The sequence below is a fragment of the Gopherus evgoodei genome, chromosome 2, assembly GCF_007399415.2.
Source record: "Gopherus evgoodei ecotype Sinaloan lineage chromosome 2, rGopEvg1_v1.p, whole genome shotgun sequence".
NCBI classification, from domain to species: domain Eukaryota; kingdom Metazoa; phylum Chordata; order Testudines; family Testudinidae; genus Gopherus; species Gopherus evgoodei.
This window is the reverse complement of record NC_044323.1, coordinates 93828280-93854848: the sequence shown is the minus strand read 5'-3', so window position 1 is coordinate 93854848 and position 26569 is coordinate 93828280. Positions and strand designations below refer to the sequence as shown.

General features: G+C 41.7%; 1 protein-coding gene across 3 annotated transcripts in view; it reads right to left on the bottom strand.

Annotated features, from left to right (window-relative positions):
* Positions 1-26569, bottom strand: part of POU6F2 (POU class 6 homeobox 2) — a 439608-nt gene that overhangs the window by 118530 nt on the left and 294509 nt on the right. For all 3 annotated transcript variants that reach the window (XM_030551384.1, XM_030551383.1, XM_030551385.1), the window contains one exon: positions 2043-2341. In XM_030551384.1, coding sequence (XP_030407244.1) covers positions 2043-2341 — 299 coding nt within the window. The remainder of the gene's footprint in view (positions 1-2042; positions 2342-26569) is intronic.

Below are 26569 nucleotides of genomic sequence, written 5' to 3'. Positions count from 1 at the left end.
TATAGAGTTAAAGATGCAAGGGGAACAGGCCTGAAACCACAGTGTGGACAAAGCATAAAAAGAGTAATGGCAAAGTTTATAAAATAAACTAAACAAAGACCTTTTTTTTGCAGTATTTCTAGCCATTGTTTAAAGTACAGTTCTACTCTGAAAAGTGACTGTATAAAAACAGCACCTTTTTAATCCAGAGATCTTCTCCTTGTGTGTATTCACAGTCATAGCTGTGTGTGCAGTCAAAACTGCTCTTGTGGGATTTGCATCCAAGATGATGAAATTCGAGTAAGAACAACTGATCTTGTGAGAGTGTGTTTTTTTGTAAACAAAACTTTCTGGAACTGCTTGCAAGGCTTTGGCCCCATCATACTCAACCCTAATTGGGATCTGAGCACTGCTTCTTCACCTGCTTCTGGCTGGAATACAGCTATATACTTTTTTCGTCTTAAGAAATATTATGAACAAAAGTTCTAATATCCACCAATGCCTTTTCAAGTCTAGTTTAGAGTCATGAATCTAATTAATTATAAAGTGCCCGATGGGATCGTAGTGGCTTTGATGGAGTCGTAAGCCTATTATTTCAGTTACCTCTACAAATCTGAGGGATTTCCAAACACCAGGAGACTGAACACACTGTATTATATACAGTGCAATAATTAGGCACACAGGGCTTGTTCCTGCACTACTGAAATTATTGTGAGATCTTGCTCCCCAACAGATAAAGCTGTAGCTGGCTGTTTGAAATTTGTGCACACATTAGCTGACATTCATAGATTTTAAGGCCAGAAGTGACCATTAGAGTCTGAACTCCTCTAAGACACAGGCTATTAAATTTCACCCAGTTGCCCCATGTGAAGTCCAATAACTTGTGTTCAGCTAAAGCATCTCTTCTAAGTCTTGATCTGAAGACATTAAGAGATGGAGAATCCATCACTTCCTTTGGTCATCTGTCCCAATGGTTAATCTCCCTCGCTGTTAAAATTTGTGCCTTATTTCTAATTTGATTTCTTTGGCTCTAACTCCCAAACATTAATTCTTGTTATGCCTTTTTATATAGTCTTTTGTCTGCAGTACTGTAGCCAAATGACCAAAGGAAGTGATGGATTCTCCATCTCTTGATGTCTTTAGATCAAGACTGCAGGCCTGAGTCTCCTCTCACCCTGGTGTAAATCAGGAGTAGCTCTCCGCTGTCTTTAATGGTGTTACACCAGTATATAACCAGAGTAGCTGAGAGAAGAATGAGGCCTAGTCTCTGCAAGTAGGCACAGTTATGTCTAGCCACATGTCAACAAAAGGTCTTATGAACAACAAAAAGAGCCATGAGTCACTGTAACTATTATTGACCCCAGCATTTCAGACATGACAGTAGGGTGAGCAGTTAAGGATGGAATTCACCCTGGATTTGTGGTCCGCCATAGGAGTCTCAATATTGTTTAATTTCACTTTTGTTCTCAATAAGACTAATGATAAAATGTAGAGATGAGAGAAAGGACATCTTTCCTACCCTCTGCTTTGAAACTGTTTGGAAACAGTGGAAGCTAAATCATGCTGAACACTTACGTTATGACAGCAGAATTCTGAATGTACAATAATGATCTTTTGGGGAGCATAATAACTTTAAATGGCAGCTGACTTTGTTGCTGTTTCAGAAAATAGCAGATGGTGCGATTGGTGGGCCAAATTGATCTCTGCTATAACACCCACGAACCCAGTGGAGTTACACCAGAGAAGAACTTGGCCTGTTTCATCTAGGAGCTTACGATGTTTGTTTCAGGAGCAAAAGATAATATTTGCCCTTCAGAAGCAAACAGTCTAGGAATTTCACTTGGGAAACTAGAAAAACAAAACAAGTGCAGGCTTTTGGCTATAAGCAGCATGCACATAAAGGATTGATTCAAATTAGCTGACACGGATCAGTGTGTATGCTCAGAACATGCAGTGTGCATTTTATTTCCCCCGCAACGAGTGGATTGCTGCCTTCCAGAAGAGAGAAATTTACTATTCGTCGCTACACAGTAGAGATTTCTATTCACCAGGGACCATCGTACCTGCAGAGGATTTGGAGAAGTGAGTGGAGATGGAAGACCATGTCCTGGTGACTGGTTGGGTTTCTGAGGGGAGTTTGAGGCCTGCTGGGCTGGCGGTTGTTGGGTCTGGCTCTGGGGCTGCGTTTGGTTCTGCTGTTGTGGCGGCTGCTGCTGCTGTTGTGGCGTCTGCGGTTGTTGAGCTTGTTGTGTCTGCTGAGCTTGTTGCTGTTGTTGCCCTTGTTGCTGCTGCTGCTGTTGCTGCTGCTGGAGCTGTTGAAGATGCTGAAGTTGCTGAAGCTGGGAATTCAGGGATGAGGTAGCTACAAATTAAAAAATTAAACCCAATTATACATGATACTCCGGAGACACTTACTAGGTGAATTATATGCGGGACCAAATCCTGGTCCAATTGAAGTTTATGGCAAAACTCCCACTGATTTCAACCTGTCCAGGAACTGGCCCATTGTGAATAACACAGTGCAGGCTCCTGCAAGAAATATTTCACCCAGAAAACCAGGATTCAATTCTGCTAGTGCAGCTCTTTGGTGAAATCAACTGACGTCAAAGATAAAACACCCATCCGGTGAGCCCATGTGTAGGTTTGGAACCTGATCTTGCGATCTTTGCTCAGACAAACCTGGCAATGAAGTCAGTGGGAATTTTGCCTGTGTAAAGACTAGAGGACTGGGCTGATGGGATGCTGTTACACATACCATAGCATGATTTGATGCCACTACATAGAGAAAGAGAGAGAATCAGGGGTATAAAATAAAGCATTCCCTGAAAAGATGAGCAATGACACAACAAAGCTGTAATATCGACACATGGTATTTATATGGTAGGTATCAGGAGATAAAATATCAGGTGTGCTGTTTTTTGTACAGCGCATAGCTAATAAAAATAGACAGTAAAATGCACTTGTGCCTCTGAGCTTTGAGTCCACCTTATCATTCAGTCTAAAAGCTGTAAAACTCTTGTGAATTACTGCCAGCCTGGTAGACACAGCTCTCATCTGCTGGTGGCAAAAATATCACTTTTTCACTAGTATGGTGCCCTCAATCAAAAGCATCCAAAAGTGCGGGTTCAGTTCACCCTGTTGGCATAAAGAACACAAGGAATCTCCTAGTGCCAGCAGGGCCATCTTAGGCAAATGGGAATCCAGTCATGGAGGAGGGCACACAGTGTTTGCATTGGGGACTTCATATGTGGAGGGCAATATTAAGTTGCAAGCCGGGCTCCATAGAAGCTGTGCCAGATGCAGCTGCCCAGATGATTCACTGAATCAGCACATGTCCCAAGAGTCCATTTACCTATGCTCAGCCATTACTTTTGGAGCTATACTGGCCGGCGGCAGGAGCCCAATGGACAGGAGGTTGTAAGTGTCATTCACTACTACAACCCACTGTCCAGGGGGTCTTGTTGCCACCAGGATGCCCCATCCTGTGTTGTACCAATGGAAGCCAAAGTAACCTTGGAGTGAATCAAGCGTATTATTTAGAAATATAATTTACATTTCATGGCAAGAAACATTGTTTACCAGGTTCAACTGTAGATTTGTCAAATAAACAAAGTGGATTCAGCTTTCTTTTCATGCTGATAGCCCTATTCCAGCTTTCTAGGTATGTATGCCCTACAAATGACACTGAGGTTTTGGAGTAATTTCTGAAGTCACTGCATGGGTAAAGTGGCATGAAACGAGTGAGGAAGAGCAGGCAAGTATAAACCACATAGGATGCATGGTGGAGTGGGCAGCATTTGGCAAGAACCTTTCATCACTCCTTTCCTTTATTCCTAATTTATCTGAAATAATATAAGGTATTCTTCAATCAACAAAGAGAATCAAATGACTAATGTGTATTTACATGAATTACAGTCATGTATGTATGTCTCACATCAAAAGCAAACTGAAAAGGAAATTAAACTGCAGCTAAATCAAGGAAAAGTGAGGACTTGGAAGAGAAGGAGTCACTCACCAACCTAAGTTGCAAGGAAAATGATTTCTGAGATAACAGCAAATTCAACACCTGTCCTGGATGTAAGATGTGAAAAAGCTTGAGTTGAAAAGACCTGACTGTAGCCCCTGAGAGCTATAATGATGGAAATACTTACTACTATTTACTTAGATACCTATGTCTGTTTTGAGTAACCATTGAACATAGCAAGTGATGATGAACAAAACAAAGGACATGTGACTGGGAAGATCGCGCAAATATTGACAAGATGACATGGGGAGTATTTAAAGTGGCGAATGTGGAGAATAATGAATGTTGCTGCCAAAATATTCCTATTACTGGGCTGTTGGAGAGGAAAACAAGTAAGTGTTTAATGGAAGCTAAACACAACAAAATAAAAATAAAGAGCAACCATCAAATTAAAGGAGATTATAATACACCAGGCAAGACACACCAACCGGGACCAGTAACTGTATGCTCCCACCACTTTAGAAAACAGAACCATGAGCTAGATGACTCAAAGTCTTGAGGGTAATTTAAAAAAAACCTTCTAAGATTTTTCTACTAGCATATGAAAATGAAGAGTGGAGAGTACATGTATGTTGGAAGGCAACTCTGATTCCATTATATGAAAATATAGTTAGCACTAATACAGTCTGCAATACATAAAACATTTTTATGGGAGGAAGGTACATTTGCTCCAGGGGTAAGCAATCTACATCAGCCTTTTACCTTGCACAGATTACTTCCCCCTCCTGGCCATCAGGAGTGCCAGAGTCAAGGCTCCCCCCACTCGTTGTCCCTGCCTGCCCTTTCCCCAGCCTCTTGCGTAGGAAGGGGAGTGGTGGCTGCATGGAAGCTGCATTCCTCCCAATTCTATAACTAGCGCCCTATCAGATTCATGATCCATTTCGGTCAACTTCATGGTCATAGGATTTTAAAAATCATAAATTTCATGATTTCAGCTATTTAAATCTGAAGTGTCACAGTATTGTAATTGTAGGGGTCCTGACCCAAAAAGGAATTGTGGGGGGGTCTCAAGATTATTGTAGGGGGCGTTGCGGTATGGCTAGCCTTACTTCTGCACTGCTGCTGACGGGACACTGGCTTCAGAGCTTTTTCCTGACAGAGCATATTATTTAATTTCAGAATGCTTCTTTTAATGAAATGTGACTTTTGCCAGTGACAGAAGTGCAACTGAAGTAACAGCACACGCTCTAGGGAAACAGATAATGGAACTGATGTTAAACTGTTTGCTTAAACCTAGGAGAGTAACACCTGAAGAAGTAAAATTTCTTTAAATCTATGAATCTTCTTGAAAGGAATGTGTCGCTTGTGACTAAAGCAGTGACTTCAAACCCTGCAAAGAAGTCATTTAATTTGATGGACTGGCTAGCCAAGCAGCTTATGTCTTCCTGTTCGCACCACCTCCATTAACAAGCTATGCATTAGGCCAGCTTCAGCACTCTACTGTTTCAAATTAAATCTTCATTAAAGTGTTTTCTTGATGGCATATTCTGAAAAACAGTACAATTTATTTTTCTATTTTACAAACATTTCTACCTTCATGTCCTCTCTTCTCCTTAACCCAAATAATACAGAGACAAAGTCCATAAAACCAACCAAATCCCCCTCTTGTCTTAGACCTTGTGACTTAGGGCCAGATTTTGGTACCTTTATTCATGTTGAATGGCACCATACTGGAGAAGAATGTCTGGTGCTTAGAGCACTAGCCAGGGCTTAGGAGACCTAGATTCAATACCCTGCCTACTACAGATTTCCTGTATGACCTTGGGCAAGTCACTGAGTCTCTTTGTGACTCAGTCTCCCAGCTATAAAATGGGCATAAATAGCAAGTCCCTGCCTCACAGGGGTATTGTGAGGATAAAGACATTAAAGATTCTGAGGCGCTCACATACTATAGTAATGGTAACCATATAAATTCCTATGACAGATACTCTATGATACTCCCATAGAATCTGACACTTTATTCGCCCTGGGGATGGGAGGGGGTGGAAACAAGTGGAGATGGAGGAGGCAGTAGGCTCCTATTCTGTTTGCCTATTGGCAATCTGAGTCAATAGAGTCTTGTCTGTTTGGAAGAGCTCTGTACAAATCCTCTCTGAGGTAACACTTAATGTCTTACTAAGTTATAAATTACATTGAAGAGGTAAAAGTAGGGATTTGGTTTTCTTAATATGATGATGATAAACAACTTTTTCACTGACTAACAAACAGATGTGGAATTGGAGGAAGGACTCTTGGAAACAGACACCACTCTTGTATCATCTAAAATTCCACCAGGCTCCAAGCGCTGAAGAAAGTGACAAATGTCAGACAGGTATATAAGTCATAAAAGCTAAGTAGCGTAGACAAACTACATGATTTAATTGAAAGCAATAAACACATGACAAACCCCATTGTTTATACTACATATGCAGTTTGTGAGAAGCAGTGTGATGAGGTAGTGAGCATGGGACTGGATGCCAGATCCAGCACTCACTTTGACAGCAGATTCATTGTGTGGCTTTGGCTAAGTTACTCAGGATACATCTACACTGCACTCCCTCCAACTCCCTCTCCGCCATGGCAGTGAGTCTCAGAGTCTTGGTCACTGACATGGGCTCACAGTACGGGACTAAAAATAGCAGTGTAGGCGTTCTCTCTCATGCTGGAGCCTGGGCTCTGAAATCCGGCAATAGAGGAGGGTGTCAGAGCCTGGGTTCCAGCCCAAGTGAGAACATTCACACTGCTATTTTTAACCCCTTAGTATGAGCCTTGCAACCCACGTCAGTTAACCTGAGTTCTGAGTTCGCTGATACCTTTTTGTTTGGTTTTGGGGTTTTTTGCAATGTAGAAATACACTCAGGGATGTCTACGCCACACACTAAGCTGCTGTGTATAAACATGTAAAACATAACATGTATTCACCTACTTCACAGGAATCTTATGATGATTTCTGTGCTAATTATTGACTAGGACTTTGGCGATAAGTATGAAGTATTAATTTATTTCTTCAGAACTGTGTATTTATCTAAGACAAACAAAATCAAATTTCTGCAAAAAGTGTCCTGAAGAAGGTCCGTCTTTTCCATTATTCAACAAAGAAACAGTAAAATGAATCATTTTAAGGGAGAGAGAAGTTTAATGAGCTAACATTTTCTATATTGAATCTAAACTGTAAACAAGGAGGAGGAAAACCCACAGGAACTGGAATTCATCTCAAATTCTATTAATGAAAAATGCATATTGAATTGATATTATGTATGAATCTAAGGAATCAGTTCCAGCCCTTTAGGAAAAGGAAGCTGGTAACATGTATTTATGCTTATAGACAAAAAGAAACAAGCTGACTTTCTAACCTGAGTGTCTCCATTGTGAGTACAATATGATCTTGTCATATTACAAACTAGTTACGAACGTGTGTGATATAGTTGCAGTCACCCTAGTGCTGAACTGGTCTGTGTGGCAATTATGATGGATCTTTAATTGTTGCAGTGCCCTGGTAAATCTCCTGAGGGATGGTCACATGTTTCAGTGATCACCACTTTACATAAAAGGCTAACACAAAAACTCTATAGGGGCAGAAAAACATTTAGGGACCGACTTGTACCTGCTCAGCACAGCAGCCACGGCTTGCTTTTCTGATCTGCCCAGTGCTCCTGCTACTACATCCCTTAATGGTGTTGCCGGTTCTGCTCTAGTGGAGAGGAAGGTCATGGCTAGGCTTCTCCATGCACCTCCCAGTTCCCTTTGGGCCAACATAATCTGCCGGGCCCTGATGTTGTAAGATGAGGAGTGGGGAAGGCCCTTTCATGCTTCACCTCTCCTGTTCATCCACCTATCACCCATGTAGGAAACTGGCAGGTAACTTTAGCCATTAAAGCTGATGCAATGGGTCCAATTCATCCCTGATGTAACTATGCTGAAGGCAATGAATTTACACCAGGGATTCATTCTGCTCCACGAGTCTAAGGGAGAGAAGGTCTGATTCATGGCTGTAGCAGGAAAAATGAAGGTCATGGCACCTACTATACATACTCTGGTCCCAGTTCTGCTTGCACTGACTTCAGTGGGAACAGGAGTAGGGCCTCATTTGTCACAGTTAGTATGTACAGGCAAAAAGAAGGGCTCTGTCAACAATAGCAAAAGAAAAATTTATAAATTTTTTTTCAAGCAACTGAAAAAAAAAGTTAACAAAGCTACAAAAGTTTAATTATATTTATTTTCAGATTCAGACCCATATGTAACACCCCATTCACAGTATAAATTCAGATTCCAAAGATCTCTCAAGCCTAATCCTAAAATCAAATTAGAGCTCTTGTTTTTCAACTTGTATTCTGAATTTGTTCTTGTGGATGAATTCCACATATTGTCTGATTAAAGAGAGAGAGAGTAAAGGGAAAAAAGGGATTGTGGGAGTTTGAAGGAATACTTTATTGTTATTTTTCCCTAAAGCCTCATATTTGCATAATTGCGCAGATGTTATACAGTGCCTTGATGTGATGTACAATGGACTAAAATGTAATGCGATGTACAATGGAAAAAAAGAGAAAATCATACATTATACCTTTTCCTATTTGACTGAGCACAGAACTCAGCTCTAGCTGCTTTTAGAGGCTAATGTCTTTTTCCACTTCCCCAATAATGGAGAACGGATTTACATTGCCTCAAACTAAAAAGTGTAACTAACTTAAGCATCTGAGCTTGCGTCTGAGTTGACATGGCCTGCTTTTTCCTGTTGTTTCTCTTTTAATGAGGTATATCTTCTTCAAAACAGATTTCTAGATTGAATGCACACACTCAATAGTCTAATGCAGGCCTGTGTTTACACTCTTTCCTACTAGGGGTAATAAGGGGTGGGTTAGCCATCTACCCACTTTACTTTTTGCATATGCTTAGATTTTCCTTTTGAGGAGAAAGTAAGGGTTGTTTTATTTATGTTAGCATCTGGTAAAAAAAATATGGAAAGGGTGGCACATAATGGCTCAAGAGATTAGTAATAGAATACAGAGCATATTACTTCTAACCCACTAGTTCAAATCCAGCCGGCGTGAATACAGGGAACAAAGTCATTGCATTCTGATGGTTACAGGGTGCCCTACTTTCAATCAAATGAAGTGGGCATCACCTTGTATATATACTGTTTACATTTGGAAAAATGTCACAAGGTAGCTTCTATGTAACACATTGACAGTCTCAAAAATACTAAGCGGCAACAACATAAAAAACCACCACTATAGGTGTCACCAATTGACACCTTTATTTGCAGATTCAGTCAAGAGGACTGAAAGAGGAAGGAGACCAAGTCATCTGCTCTCGCCTAATGGTGAACCCTCAAGGTGAAGGCAAGGCATCACCAATGTCTTGTTGTACAAACTCTGCAGATATGCAGAGAGCTTTACTTTCCACCTTTGTCAAATTCAGGATCGTTCAGGAACACTAAATTCACTTTCAAGAATACAGGTAATAAAAAGGAAGTATTACGGAGAAAACCATCATAATTTATCAGGTGCCTGTGATGTCTCAATATTTTGATGTATACTGGAACTTCCCAGAAAAATGACCACAGTATTTAATAAACCTGACATTTTTCCCTACCAAACTTTAAGATGTACAATAATACACTGGAATCATTGAAAAAGTTCTAGATGGGGAGGCGTGACTAGGCAGTAGGGCAACTGCATTTGGAATAGCTCCTGCTTTGAGATAATCTAGAAGCTATTTTCTCCTGGTTTATGACAACATTTTGAAAATAAATTTCCTTGACAGTATTGTAAAAATTGCATTAACCTATTTAAAATGCCCAAAGGCAAGAACAAGCAGGAGAAATTAGACTTTAATAAGCCATTTGCTTCCTAGGCTCATACTGTATGGATGGTTGAAATATCATCCTGGATACTGGTATCACCAAGGCAAGAGAGATCAAACAGGAAATCATCTTGAGACTTTCATGCAGTGATCAACAATTTAAGAACCTCTGAGGGCAGTGCAAAGGCTTAAATTACCAAAGGAGAGGCACTGGGTGTCAAGCACAGACAGCAAACATCATCTAGATCTGGTAGCTCCAGATTTTGTGAACATGAAAAATCTCTTGTGAAAATGTGGGCCTCTGTTAAACTTCTGTTGAAGCACAATAGGCCAAATAAGGATTCTTGACGTCAGTTCTGTATGGAAGCCAATAGGAGGTTTCTGCCTGAATAAGGGTTGCAGGATTTGACCCAGATCATTTAATGATAGAAAAGTGCAGTGTCTTGAACATCAGATACAATATAAAAATGTGCAAGTTCATGGTGTTCCTGCCTGCTGGACAATCCAGAACCTATTGAGCTCATGGAAAATGTTCATTTTCATCATCGGGAGGCAGGATACAAAGGATAACCTGTTATTTCTTGGGAATTTCTTCAGGATTCTTTCAAAGAAAAAAATTTATAGGGAAAAGTTGGAAGACTAAGAGGGAAAAAATCCTCTCCAGGACCAACAGAACCAGATGTGTGTTCTCAAAGCAGTTAGGCCATGCCATTTCACAGGAATCACATGTTAGTCTGCTAGTGCACAAATACCTACAGAAGCAGAGACAGGAATGTATGATGGTCAAGGAGTGAGATCATAATGAAAAAGTACTTAAAAAGAAACAAACCCCAAATACCTCAAAGTTGTTTACTCGTCTCGATTTGCCACTTTGTCATTTTGTCTCTTTTTAGGCCCCAATCCTGTGAACTGCTCCCTGTGGGCAGACCCTTATACCTATGCTGAGCACTAATGGGATTACTGTGGCTTCACACGGGCACAAGAGTCTACTCAGCCTCTGCAGCTTGCAAGATCAGGGTCATGGCCAATATGCTCTTTGGGACAGAGGATGCTTTTATCTTTGTGTCTTTGACAGCACTGAAAACACTGTCAGTACTAGACAAATAAGGAATAAACAAATAAAGTTAAACAGAACCTTATACATGAGGGAGTGGTTATATGATTACAAGGAATATATAGAGTTGTAATATTAATGGTAATGAAGTTTATTGTAAGGGAGAAAAAACCAATCTCTCATTATGCCCTGGCCTACACCAGGGGCAGCATGTGTAGGTACACACAGCTACATGTCACAGTGAAAAGCAGGCTATATCTACACTGCAGTGTGTAGCTACTTGTGTCAATTAAGGTTCTGGGAGGAGGGAGGCAGTGGGGAAAGGCTCCAGCACTAGGGAGGCAGGGGGAAAAATATGCTGCTAAAAATAGCAGTCTAGACATGGAAGGCACTGCTTGGGTGCACAGAGAGCCATGCAGGGCATGTACCCTAAGGTTCTGGTATGGCTGTATTCTACGCACCTACATTGTGACCCACCATCTATACTGCTGTTTATACCTGCGCTAGGAGGGCATGTAGTGTATGTACTCTACATATGGTGTAAGTGTAGACATAGCTTATTAGGGATTAGGCTCAGACCTTTGGGAGAAGCAGATCACTCCACATCTGCCTACTGCAGGCCTTCTTAAACCTTCCCCTGAAACATCTGGAGCTGGTTACGGTCAAAGACAGGACACTGGATTAGATGGACCTTGGGTCTGATCCAATATAGCAATGCCTATGACCTTATTGGTAGTGTTTGTCTTTGCAGTGAAACTGCAAATAGCTCACACATTGGACTCATTTATTTTGGAAAACAAGGGATTCTGCTGACAAGATGATGATGGCGGCTCCCAGTAGACTCCCGGATAATGAGTGGGCAGCACACGCACACAGAATGTGTACTGATTTTAATACTATCGCTTGTAGTTTATAATTTTTGTTACATATCTGTTTCCCGTGTTATAACATTGATGTGGCTCTGAGATATAAATCCCCATGGCATTTATAAAGACTACAGGCCAGACTGTGCCTTGAAGGCACTAGTTTGTGGTGGATGCAAGTAGAGTGCCATACCATGCCAGGGGAGCTTGGGAAGGATTGTGCCGAATTCAGTTTTGAGCACCAGGAAATGCAGAGGTGGGTCCATATCCCATGCGTGCCTGGTCATTTCCACTGGTACAAGGGCCATAGCAAGAAGGATTTGTTGAGCTGTCTGGAAATTCTAAAAAAGGATTTTGCATTCTTATGGACAGTATTCCTGCAATTGAGAGTTCTGTACTTGTCTATGGCACACGGGTCTCCTGACAAAGAAATATTTATTCAGGTACACCCATAGTATTGCTTCTTTTGAACATCAGAAATTATTAGAAGTCTCTTCAAAGAAAGTCTTTGAAATGAATCATGTTTCCTTAACTAAAAGTGAAGTTACTGTAAGTAAAACATACTGTTTTGTACAATACAATGGAACACTAGATCAAAGTGTTTGGGGGTTTAAAAGGTTGGCCTTGAAGCTCAGCTAGTGGAAGAGTCCTGGGAATGACAAAGGAGGGTGTCACTTCCCACCAGCCTTGACCAACATATGTAGCAGAGGCTACTGTGCCTCAGAGATGATTTGGTATGATGAGATGCTTTTATCTAACAGACTTTCATTATATCTGTGTTCTCTGTCATTTCCTATTGTCAATATAGGAAGCCTCTGAAAATAAGAAATACTTGAGTATGTGGAATTTTGTTTAAATGTGTGCACTGTCACAGGTTTTCTTTCATTCTTTGAGTGTTAAGTAGCTTTCAGGGACTGGCTCTGATTAGGAGGTTGTACAATGGGGCCCCAGTCATGACCTCAAGAGCCTCCAAATGCTACTGTAGTACAAATGTATAATAATCATGTTTTAATATGGAGTGGATAGACTCTAATATACTGCATGCTCTGACATACCTACAGAGACACTATCAGTGTTGATTTTGTCTAGTCAAATAGCTAAGAGACATGAGACAACTCCATGTATGTATTCAGAACTCTTCAAGTTTCAAAAAACTGAGTATTGCATTCCAAGGTCCAAATTCCAGGTGGCTAGAGAAGTAGGCTTAACAATGATGAGTGCAAATCACTGAATAAAGGAAGAAGGCAAGAACGTCTGTGTAACAAGGAGCAGAGAAAACACTGGTTCAATAATGTTCCATTCCTTATAAACAACAAAGCATCAACAGGGAGTGGGAGGCACAGATGCAAAACTGACAGAGGCAGCTCCATTTCCCTGCAGAGCTATGCAATTAAGTTAGCCATTAAGGTCTTGGATTTGGGTCTAGACTCAACAACACAGAGCTGCGCCTTCCCCATTATAATATCTAACTTCCTTTGTATCTGCCTCCCCCCACCAATGTAAAATTAAAGGCAATGCAGCAGACTGGGCACTCTGCATCATTCAGGCGAAACTCAGCACATTGCATGATCAAACTTATTACCCTGATCACAACTACACAATTAATTCAATTAAAAAATTAGAACAGGAATGAAGAACAGTCTAATGATCATTCAGTATTAATTATCATTTGTACTACCACAGTCCTCCGATAAGATCAGAGTCACCTTGTGCTAAGTGCTGTAAATAGTTTTAAATAGTCTGCAGTGAATAACTTGTAATTTCGGCAGACAAGACAGAGGCCTGGTCTACACTACGCGTTTAAACCGATTTTAGCAACGTTAAACCGATTTAACTCTGTACCCATCCACAGTATGAGGCCCTTTTTATCGATATAAAGGGCTCTTTATATCGGGTTCTGTACTCCTCCCCAACGAGAGGAGTAGCGCTAAAATCGGTATTACCATATCAGATTAGGGTTAGTGTGGCCGCAAATCGATGGCATTGGCCTCCGGGCGGTATCCCACAGTGCACCACTGTGACCACTCTGGACAGCAATCTCAGCTCGGATGCAGTGGCCAGGTAAACAGGAAAAGCTCCGTGAAATTTTGATTTTCATTTCCTGTTTCCCCAGCGTGGAGCTCTGATCAGCACGGGTGGCAATGCAGTCCCAAATCCAAAAAGAGCTCCAGCACGGACCGTACGGGAGATACTGAACCTGATCGCTGTATGGGGAAACAAACCTGTTCTATCAGAGCTCCTTTACAGAAGATGAAATGCCAAAGCGTTTGAAAAAAAAATCTACAGGCTACATAGTGCTGTGTGACAAGCGTAACGGGAAGCCAGAGACTCAAACGGACACTCATGGAGGGAGGGAGGGGGGACTGAGGACTCCAGCTATCCTACAGTCCACAGCAGTCTCCAAAAAGTATTTGCATTCTTGGCTGAGCTCCCAATGCCTGTAGGGTCAAACACATTGTCTGGCGTGGTTCAGGGAATAGCTCGTCAATTTACTCCCTCCCCCCCATGTGAAAGAAAAGGGAAAGAAATCGTTTCTTGACTTTTTTCAATGTCACCCTATGTCTACTGAATGCTGCTGGTAGACGCGATGCTGCAGCAGTGAAGAGCATTATCCGCTCCTCTCCCCTCCCTGGTGGCAGACGGTACATGCTTGATAACTGCTGAATACCCCTGGCTGGCCTCAGGAGCGCTGGGTAAAAATAGGAATGATTCATGGTCATTCCCAGTAGATGGGACAGAACGGCTGGTAACTATCTTCATCATAGCCACGGGGGGCTGAGCTCCATCAGCCCCCTCCCTTTCTGGTGTAAAGAAAAGATTCTGTACTGCCTGGACTATCATAGCAGCGGGATGCTGGGCTCCTCTCCCCCGCACTGCTTAATGTCCTGCCTGGACTGTCATAGCACCAGGAGGCTGCCTCCCCCTCATTTTATCTCACTAACAAGTCACTGTTTCTTATTCCTGCATTCTTTATAACTTCATGACACAAATGGGGGGGACACTGCCATGGTAGCCCAGGAAGGTTGGGGGAGGAGGGAAGCAACGGGTGGGATTGTTGCAGGGGCACCCCCCATGAATGGCATGTAGCTCATCATTTCTGCGGGATCTGACATGGAGCAGCTGTACTCTCTGATACACTGCTTCTCTAGTACACTTGCCCCAAATTCTAGGCAGGACTGACTCTATTTTTAGAAACCATAAAGGAGGGATTGACTCCGGGAGTCATTCCCAGTTTTGCTTTTGCACCCCCGGCCGACCTCAGCCAGGGGCACCCATGATAGCAGCAGACAGCACAGAAGGACAGATAACCGTCATCTCATTGCCAAATTACCCTGGCAGCAGACGGTACAGAATGACTGGTAACCATCTCTGCTATCATGCAAAAGCAAATGAATGCTGCTGTGTAGCGCTGGAGTATTGCCTCTGTCCGCGGCATCCAGTACACATATGGTGACTGTAAAAAAAAAAGCTGAATGGGCTCCATGGTTGCCATGTTATGGCGTCTGCCAGGACAATCCAGGAAAAAGGGCGCGAAATGATTGTCTGCCGTTGCTTTCCCGGAAGAAGGAATGACTGACGACATTTACCCAGAACCACTCTCAACAATGATTTTTGCCCCAGCAGCCACTGGGCTCTCAACCCAGAATTCTAAGGGGCGGGGGAGACTGCGGGAACTATGGGATAGCTACGGAATAGCTACCCACAGTGCAACGCTTTGGAAATGGACGCTAGCCTTGGACCATGGATGCACACCGCCAAATTAATGTGCTTAGCGTGGCCGCGTGCACTCAACTTTATATAATCTGTTTTATAAAACCGGTTTATGTAAAATCGAAATTATCCTGTAGTGTAGACGTACCCAGAGAAAGGAAGCACAACTTCCCTCTTTTACAGGTGGGGGATTAAGCACAGAGAGATTAAATAACTTGCAAAAGGTTACATAGGACGTTTGTGAAAGAGCCAGGAAGTGAACCCAGATCTTGAGAGCCCCAGACTCATCACGGGAACTACCTGATTATATCTTAGCTCACTGCTGCCCGACATAATGAGTCTGCTGTCTGCCTGTTAGTAACTTTATTTTGTTCTCTTCAGCTTTGTTCATTTGTTTGGTTCATTTCATTGACAATTATATGTCAAATTAAAACAAAGCAAGCATATGCAAGGAGCATTTTGTTTAGGGGCTAGGCCCTCACCTGCCTTCTCAAAATATTCTGCAACATTACTAGCTGATTTTGTTTGTTGTTTGCAGCAATTCCTTAGTAGGTGTAAGGGGCCCCATTATTTTTTTTCTCCTGTTTATTTTACTCATTTCTAAATAGATTAAAAACAAAGTCTAGCACTGGCATCAACAGCAGTTCTGGACCCTGTTGCTGGCCACCCCTCTTCTGCAAAAGGAACAATTGCTCATGACTTCATTCACAATAACGGGAGAGTGGATATAAAGTCAAGAGAGTGGAAAACTGAATACGGGCCTCTTTGTCCTCCTCCTCCCCCAAGGATGTTGCTGCTTTGGGTACTCAGCAGAGAGCTGTCATGCCTGGCTTCTACCTGACCCCTGGTTCTTCAAATTGTCTCCCCTGCTCTACTTCTCAAATAGCAATGAATGCTCTCTGAGCCCCTAGATGCCTCTACCTACCTAACTTTGCGTGGCAAATAAAGGGTATTATTCTACTGCCAAAATAAATGCTTCTGCTACTGAAATAAGTACAAATGAACACAGTAGTGGGGATTTTTGTTTTAACAGGAGGAATTTACTGTATCACTGTCCAGTAGGGCAGCCATCAGTTAAGGTAGTCACAACTGATATTACTGTAAACCTAATGGCTTAGTCCTTTTTTGGTTTGGATAGTATTTCGCTCTTTCTGCTTGTCTATGGTCACCTTCGGGGTGGAAGTTAATGATGCTGGCCCGGTTCTGCCTGGTCCTCACACAGGTGCCTAGTGGGTGAGTGGCCCACTGGTGGCAGGGTGTTGGGGCAGTGGCCCCTCGTGTGGCTTGCAGAAGGACAGAGTTCCAGTCCCCCTGCACCTGTCTGCTTGCTGGAGGTACATGGTGTTCTTAAGGAGGCCAGAAAGAGCAAGCCCATTGTTCTGCCCCACTGCACCTGACTATGGGGCACGGAAGAACAGCCTGCTCCCCATAAAGAAGTGGGTATGTTCTGCCTTCTGGTGCTCCCCCTAGAAGTGCTTCTGCATTGCCCCTCTCTGAGCTGTGCCCAATGGACACACTCTAGCCTTTTTCAAAAAGAGTGGCACGTACCCCTGTGTTTTGTCCAACCTTCCTTCTCTCAACAAGATTAGAAAGTGTGAATACTGCGGAACCCAGAATGGCTGTTGCATTTGTCTACATAGTCACTGCAATACCTAATTCATTGCTCTGTAAAGCCTGTCAGGATTAGAGCTGGACAAAGCTTTTTGGTTGAAACTTATTTTTGTGAGAAATGTAGAATCAGGGACACTGATTTTACTGAATTGTCCATTTAAAAACAAACAGAAATTCAATCCCCCACCTGAAATATTTGTTCCAAATTTTCAAAATAAAACATTTATTTTAAAATTTCCTTTAACTTTATTAAAAATGCAATGTATGCAAATACTTGAAATCCATATAATACATATTGACATTGTGTTCAACCTGAAACAATTTTTTTTCTTTTTGATTCGCTGAAAATTCTGGAAAAAAAATCAATTTTCGTTTGATCTGAAACTTCCCTCCCCCCCCCGACTATTTGAAATTGCCAGTAAACTAAAGAATCTATTATTTGCCTAGCTCTAATCAGGATTCCTGATATATGAAAGATGCCACTTAACCCTGGGTGCTATTCTATATCTTATTAGAATTAGTTCCCTAGTATACCACAAAGAAGCCATGAGAAATTTGGATGAACTGAAAGACATTACATTTCAGGGGTTGGCAACCTCTGGCACATGGCTCGCCAGAGTAAGCACCCTGGCGGGCCGGGATGGTTTGTTTACCTGCTGCGTCTGCAGATTTGGCCAATCGTGGCTCCCACTGGCCACTGTTCGCCACTCCGGGCCAATAGGGGCTGTGGGAAGCGGCGCAGGCAGAGGGATGTGCTGGCCGCAGCTTCCTGCCATCCCCATTGGCCTGGAGCGGTGAACTGCGTCCAGTGCGAGACACGATCGGCCGAACCTGCAGACACGGCAGGTAAACAAACCAGCCTGGCCCGCCAGGGTGCTTACTCTGGCAAGCCATGTGCCAGAGGTTGCCGACCCCTGCATTACATGCAGCTAAATCTTCTTTTTGCAGTTAATCTACAAGTTTCTCCCATAGCAACCGATTAGGCATTTATAAATAAAAGGGCTACACAAACATTTAATAAAAGACATTTCAGTTAATAATCCATTCATTTTTGTAGGGCATTTCTGGATGGGAAAAAAATGTGAACACAGATGGCAGGCTTGCAAATTGAATGAAAAATCATTCATTATTACTGTCCAGTGTACTAATTCAGGGCGTAAGCTTTTTGCTCTTTATATGTGCTGATTGGTACCTTATTATGCAAATCAGTGGGACTACTTGTGGAATATAGCACCACTCAGTGTGAGGGAGGCAAAACTGAGCCCTATAGCAATGATGCTCCAAGGAGCTCACAGGGAGCTAATCCCTAATGCACTCGTTTAGGCACTATTGGCTTAATTTTAATAGGATACTAAAGGATGGTTTTAATTAAGGGTTTAGACCCTACCAGCTGTATGTGCTTTGCTGATTACTCAAGCGCTAGCTGCAGTTTGAAAACATTCTGCTCGCTGCTGTGTCACTTGTGAGTAGCCTCTACCCCTCCCCCTTGAACAATCAGACAAACTGCCCACATATGTACACACACACACAAACATATGCACACAGACATATACCTATAAACCACGGGTTTATTAACAGCCATAGTGTGTATCTATAAACACATTACTGCTGCTAATAAATATTAAAATTTTGGTTTGGGTCTAACCTGAAATGAATATTAAAAACCTATTCTGTGAATTCCCTTTTTACAGAAAAGTCCCATAGAATTTAATAGGGATGAAACCATTACAAATTGAATATTCTGTAGAAATTACTCTAAGAATTTATAAAATTGAAAACAGAAATATAGCCTGTCTACAGGTTTTTTAAAGCCTTCCTACAGAGGCTATTAACAGGCACATAATTCTCTATTAAATCCTGTAGAATGTTTCAAAAATTCCATAGAAAGGTTACAACTTTCTATTCAATTCTTTAGGACTGTTCCAAAAGAAAAGTTAACATCTAATTTTTAATTGTAGATAGTTCAGGAAATTTTGACAATTACTAGAATATTGGATGTGGTTGAAGAAGTTACTAATGTTTTTAGTGTTGATACTTAGGGGGAATTCTCTGTTCTGGAGTTTCCCGGTCTGTAAAAGTGGGAGTGATTACTTATCCTCGTTAGGAAAGCCCTTTGAGAAATATAGATGAAAAATGCAATGTAAATGTTGAAGATTCATTATTATTATTATGCCATTTTAGAATAAAGATACTGTCTGTATCGAAATGGAGCATTTTAAAATAAAAAACAGAGTACGAAACAAAGGATTTTTACGAACAAATTTCAACTGAGATACAAAACAATTTTACAATGTGTTCTGGTTTGCTTATATTAACTTTTTAAATTAAAAATCAAAGATTTAAAGTGTATTTCAAACTGTGTGAACTATGATGGTGATACAGGAAGCAAAAGATATACCATGAGCACATGCAGAAATCTGAAACCATTACGTCAGATTTGTTTTGCCAACTTTTAACTAAAGAGATGCAAAACTCTTCTCTTCAGCTGCAGTGCCAGGGCATTTTGTTTTTACTCTGTTGATTTTAATAGCCCACGCACAAGCTTGGAAAGGAACATTTCTTCTTTTGTCAATTTTAAACTTTTCCCATTTGGCAACCCTGGTTTTTTTTCCACTGGTGTGTTTTCAGTGAAGCTGAACTTAATACGGCTCTCTTTGGTTTTGTATCCAAGCTGGCTCTCTGCTCTTGGTACAGAGCCAGGGCTCAGTGCCACACGGCCCCAACTGTCCTCCTTTACTTCCCTTCCAGGAGCACCTTGTGAGCTGGAGTTTTCTAGGGAATATCCTGGGAGAATGGCTCTTCAAGAAGGTCTCAGCTTTCTGGAAAAAGAAGAGCCTCAGCAGCAAAAGCTATGGCTAGCACCACTACTAGCTGACTTGCCCTTCCTCCTGCACAGAGCCAGGTCTTTGGGAATAAAAGGCTCCAGCAGTCTCTGTGATGGAATACACCACTGTACTCACACCCTATTGTAATAATATTTGTACAAGCTATGCCTTGTAAGGTATCATTTAAAAACATAATTTTCAGGTCAGTATTGTCTTGATAAAATACATGTGGCAAAATCATATGTGAAGTTATAAGATTCCCCTGTATGATGCTATTAACACATATTCCAAACCCCACAGCCCTGTCCAGGCAGAAGTTGGTAAACAGGTCTGTCCTAAACTAAGAGCACATCTTCACTGGCAGCTTTAAAGTGCTGCCGCTTGTGTAACTGTAGCATAGCACTGGGAGAGAGCTCTCCCAGCACTCTAAAAAAATCCACTTCTACGAGGGGCATAGCTATCAGAGCTGGAAGCATGGCTCCCAGTGCTGATGCACTGTCTATACTGGCATGTTATGGCACTGAAACTTGCAGTGCTCGGGGTGTGTGTGTGTGTTTTCACACCCCTGAGCAAGAAAGTTGCAGTGCTGTAAACTCCCAGTGTAGACAAGCCCCTTGGAATGTGTGATTGCCTTAATTTGCATTGAAGCAGTGAACAGAGTCATCAAGCTGGAACGGAAAACAAAGGAAGCTCAAACAGATGAAAAGGGAACATTCTTCCACACAGATTGTTGTCTCCTGGTTCTCAGCTGGAAATGTTTTTCAGGAGGAGGACTGAAACTATAAAAAGAAGGGGGAAAACCCCAAGGCACGCCTCTTTTTCTCCCTGCCATCACATTCTTCGCACCTGAGATAGAAACAGCTGTTGGACTCTGGAGGTGTTCTGACCAGAAGAGTTTGGCCAGTAATCTTGCTGGAAGCATGTGGTGAGAAACCTTGCTTGGCTATAATATAATTTGTTAAATTAGGCAATAGAAAGCATTTTTCTTTATTTTTTCTTGTAACCATTTCTGACTTTTATGCCTCTTTACTTGTACTCACTTAAAATCTCTGTTATTAAAAAACTTGTTTTATTGTTTTATCTAATCCAGTGTATTTAAGTTAAGTGTCTGGGTAACTCCATTTAAGGAAATACACGGGTGTAATATTCCCTTAAAAGAATAAAGGACTTAATATGTTTGGAATGTCCAGGAGAGGCCTGAGCAGTAAAAGACTTACACTTCTGGGGGAAAGTCCAGGACCGGGAGTGTGTTGGGGTCATCCTGCAGTATAACCGAGGCTGGTGATAGCCAGCATGCCACTTGCAGCTGCATTTACACAAACACATCTGGCAGTGACCTGCATGCTGGTGGCTGTTTGTGAGCAGTCCAGGTTGGAGCCTACAGCAGCAAGGCATTGCAAAGTACCCCAGGTCACAGGGCATGGGTGACACAGCCTCCCACTGGTCTGGATTATACCCTGGTATGTCACAGCTTCCTTCCACGATCAGTGGTACAAAAGGGTAGCTCCTTTACAATCTAGACAGCTGTGATGATGCCAATGGTTCTGGACTCTGTGAGCACACAAACAAGAGCATAAACGTGAATGTGAATTTGATCAAATATTTGTGTTCACAAAACCTTGTTCATCTGACTGTCTGAGAACAATGCAGTGTCAAATATCACTGATCTGAATTCACTAGTTTTAGTCTCAGGATTTTGTCAGTATTCACACAGCACACTTAAGACCCACTTATATCAATGGGAGTGGCATATGTAAAGTGCTTACAAAATCAGGGGCGTCTCTATGCTTTTTGCCGCCCCAAGCACAGCAGTCAAGGAGCTTTTGATGGCATTTCTGCGGGAGGTCCGCTGGTCACGCGGATTTGGTGGAGGTTCTGCGGGGAATCTATCGGTCCCGTGCCTTCGGCGTCCCCACAGCTGAACTACCGCCAAAGCTACGGGACCGGCGGACCTCCCGCAGAAACGCTGTTAAAGGCTCCCTGACTGCCACCCTCATGACGACCAACAGGCTGCTCCCTTCCTCCCCCCAGCTTGCCGCCCTAGGTACGTGCTTGCTGCGCTGGTGCCTGGACCGGCCTTTGACAAAATCATATCTATATTTTAAGCTGGGCAGGGGTTCTTAAACATTCATAGTGTAGAATTCATTTTAATGTAAAGATTGTCTTATATGCACTTCCATGTCCTGCAGACCTCATGAGCTCTGATTCACAAGTGCATAACATCCTATAGTTAACGGCAACAATTGCTTACATGGAAGAGCATATTAGAAAAAGTATTTTATGCAGTTGCAGATGTTTTAATGCAGTTTAGCAGCTGAAAATAAAGTGGAGGGGGCAGGAACACATGGCCAGCTAGCCAGCTCTCTGCAGATAAACTAATAAGTCCATTCCATCACCAATTTCTATGATTCAACAAATGATCTTAATACTACACGTTGAAGGAAATGGTTTATACTGCCTGCTACCCGGTTGCCAGAAGCATTACTTGTTTAACAAGTGCTACAGTGATTTTTACATTTGGTCACAGTGGCTATGCAAAATACATTCCAGATGATCAGTTATACTCTTACATTATTCAGGCCTTTCTTTGAACAGAAAACACTGCTTCCCATTCCACAAAATGTTGCTTAGTTTGATAAGTGGATTGGACTGAAGAACTTGTGGATCTAAAGGCGGAGGAGGCCTGGAATTACTTCAAGTCAAAGTTGCAGAAACTATCAGAAACCTGCATCCCAAGAAAGGGGGAAAAAATCATAGGCAGGAGTTGTAGACCAAGCTGGATGAGCAAGCATCTCAGAGAGGTGATTAAGAAAAAGCAGAAAGCCTACAAGGAGTGGAAGATGGGCGGGATTAGCAAGGAAAGCTACCTTATTGAGGTCAGAACATGTAGGAATGAAGTGAGAAAGGCTAAAAGCCATGTAGAGTTGCACCTTGCAAAGGGAATTAACACCAATAGTAAAAGGTTCTATAGCCATATAAATAAGAAGAAAACAAACAAAGAAGTGGGACCACTAAACACTAAGGATGGAATGGAGGTTAAGGATAATCTAGGCATGGCCCAACATCTAAATAAATACTTTGCCCCAGTCTTTAATAAGGCTAATGAGGAGCTTAGGGATAATGGAAGGATGACAAATGGGAATGAGAATATGGAGGTAGATATTACCACATCTGAGGTAGAAGCCAAACTCGAACAGCTTAATGGGACAAAATCGGAGGGCCCAGATAATCTTCATCCAAGAATATTAAAGGAACTGGCACATGAAATTGCAAGCCCATTAGCAAGAATTTTTAATGAATCAGTAAACTCAGGGGTTGTACCGTATGACTGGAGAATTGCTAACATAGTTCCTATTTTTAAGAAAGGGAAAAAACGTGATCAGAGTAACTATAGGCCTGTTAGTTTGACATCTGTAGTATGTAAGATCTTGGAAAAAATTTTAAAGGAGAAAGTAGTTAAGGACATTGAGGTCAATGGTAATTGGGACAAAATACAACATGGTTTTACAAAAGGTAGATCATGCCAAACCAACCTGATCTCCTTCTTTGAGAAGGTAACAGATTTTTTAGACAAAGGAAACGCAGTGGATCTAATTTACCTAGATTTCATTAAGGCATTTGACACAGTTCCACATGGGGAATTATTAGTTAAATTGGAAAAGATGGGGATCAATATGAAAATTGAAAGGTGGACAAGGAACTGGTTAAAGGGGAGACTACAACGGGTCGTACTGAAAGGTGAACTGTCAGGCTGGAAGGAGGTTACTAGTGGAGTTCCTCAGGGATCAGTTTTGGGACCAATCATATTTAACCTTTTTATTACTGACCTTGGCACAAAAAGTGGGAATGTGCTAATAAAGTTTGCGGATGACACAAAGCTGGGAGGTATTGCTAACACAGAGAAGGACCGGGATATCATACAGGAAGGTCTGGATGACCTTGTAAACTGGAGTAATAGTAATAGGATGAAATTTAATAGTGAAAAGTGCAAGGTCATGCATTTAGGGATTAATAACAAGAATTTTAGTTATAAATTGGGGACGCATCAGTTGGAAGTAACAGAGGAGGAGAAGGACCTCGGGGTATTGGTTGATCACAGGATGACTATAAGCCGCCAATGTGATATGGCCGTTAAAAAAGCGAATGCAGTTTTAGGATGCATCAGGCGAGGTATTTCCAGCAGAGATAAGGAGATGTTAGTACCGTTATATAAGGCACTGGTGAGACCTCATCTGGAATACTGTGTGCAGGTTTGGTCTCCCATGTTTAAGAAGGATGAATTCAAACTGGAACAGGTTCAGAGACGGGCTAGTAGAATGATCTGAGGAATGGAAATCCTGTCTTATGAAAGGAGACTCAAAGAGCTTGGCTTGTTTAGCCTAACCAAAAGAAGGTTGAGGGGGGATATGATTGCTCTTTATAAATATATCAGAGGGATTAATATCAGGGAGGGAGAGGAATTATTTAAGCTTAGTACCAATGTGGACACAAGAACAAATGGATATAAACTGGACACTAGGAAGTTTAGACTTGAAATTAAATGAAGGTTTCTAACCATTAGTGGAGTGAAGTTCTGGAACAGCCTTCCAAGGGGAGTAGTGGGGGCAAATGACATATCTGGCTTTAAGACTATGCTTGATAAGTTTATGGAGGGGATGGTATGATGGGATAGCCTAATTTTGGCAATTAATTTAGCAATTGATCTTTGATTATCAGCAGGTAAGTATGCCGAGTGGTCTGTGATGGGATGTTAGATGGGTTGGGATCTGAGTTACTATAGAGAATTCTTTCCTGAGTGCTGGCTGGTGAGTCTTGCTCACATGCTCAGGGTTTAACTGATCGTCATATTTGGGGTCGGGAAGGAATCTTCCTCCAAGGCAGATTGGCAGAGGCCCTGGAGGTTTTTTGCCTTCCTCTGCAGCATGGGGCACGGGTCACTTGCTGGAGAATTCTCTGCAGCTTGAGGTCTTCAAACCACAATTTGAGGACTTCAATAACTCAGACATAGGTTAGGGGTTTGTTATAGAAGTGGATGGGTGAGATTCTGTGGCCTGCATTGTGCAGGACGTCAGACTAGATGATCATAATGGTCCCTTCTGACCTTAAAGTCTATGAATCCATGAGTCTAAGTGTGTGCATTGTAGGCAGAACTGCAGCTCTGCAAGCTGAAAGTCACTGGACTGAGATATCTCAGTTTAACCCCATCGTCCTCACATAAGAGCATTCTGAAGGTACACTAGATGGGATAACAGGAGAAATGTGTTCACCACCACTCAGATGATCTGATGCCTTCTGTCACTGTATCCATGAAAACACAACATATGATATAGAACAGTCCTTTCCACTGAAATTCAGAAGCCTGCCCATGGTTTACATATTAAATTGAAACTTTACTCTCTCAGTGGAACAGTTTAATCAGAAACCATTTTCATAATTTGTAAACACTGCCAAATGTTTGATTTGCTGGTAAGTGATCAAGTCTTCTACCGGAAAATAAAATAAATAATTCAAATCATCACACAAACAAAACATTATAAATGAAACGTGTTGTAGTGACAAATACTGTTCTCACATATGTTACAATTCTGTAATGCAGAAGGGCACAGTGTCCTGAAAAATCAGCTTTCAAATCAACTCATATCAAAAGGAAGCCACGTCAAAAACAGGAAGGGAGAATGGTTAGACTTGTCGTTAAGGCACAAACTTGGAAATTAGGAGTTCTATTCCTGGACCTCCTACAGATTTCATGTGTGACCTTGGGCAAGTTAACTAGTCTCTCTCTTTCATTTGCCTCATCTGTAAAATGGGGAATAAAACAAACTTACTTCCCTCCCTCAGAGAAGTGTTCTGTGTGAGGCTAAATTCATTAAAGGAAGTAAACTGCTTTGAGATCCTCTGATGGAATGTGGAAGTGCAAAGTATTATGTCTGCATAGGAACTATCATCTTATAAAGTCATCTTAGATACCATGCTAAATTATGGAATGGTGGTTTAAAAGCCTGAATTTATTGTCTCACTCACTCATCTCTACAAGGGGTATATTTTTGGATAAAAATTTCTGGCTTCACTAAAACATGTTTCAAGGGAAGATTTCATTTCATTTTACTCTAAAATCTCTGTATGAGTTTGGAATGTTCATAGACACCAGGGAAATAAACAACTTCTTTTAAATCTTTAAGAATTAGAATGCCTTTTAAAATGAACTCTCAACTTAGAAACTTATACACACTTACATAACACCAGATTTTAAAAGTTATCAAACGATGAAACTAAATTCCAGATCTCCTGGAAGACTAGAACTGACAGCCAACACATACAACTACAGCCACCTTCTTCATAAAACTGGGACACACCAACAGAGCCAACTAAACCACACAAGCTAATGACCACAACAATAAAAATCCATGAGAAAGTTTCACCAACTAGATATCAAAGGTAACAAAGTGTTTCCTCCAGCACAGCAAGCAAGGCCACAGAACAGAAAGATGACAAAAGAAAATGAAGAAAGGAAAACAGATTCAAGGGGAATAACTATGGGCCCCAAGTGGGCTTATTATATGAATAGACTGCAGGTAACTACATCCTTCCACTGCGGTGCTTCATAAATTCTGTCATCTTGTTAAGACTGTGAAGACCACTGACCTCACTTCCTCCATTAATAAGACTGCACTGCTTTATTCAGAGACTTTTATTTTGTTTATGAAACTTGAACTACTGTATA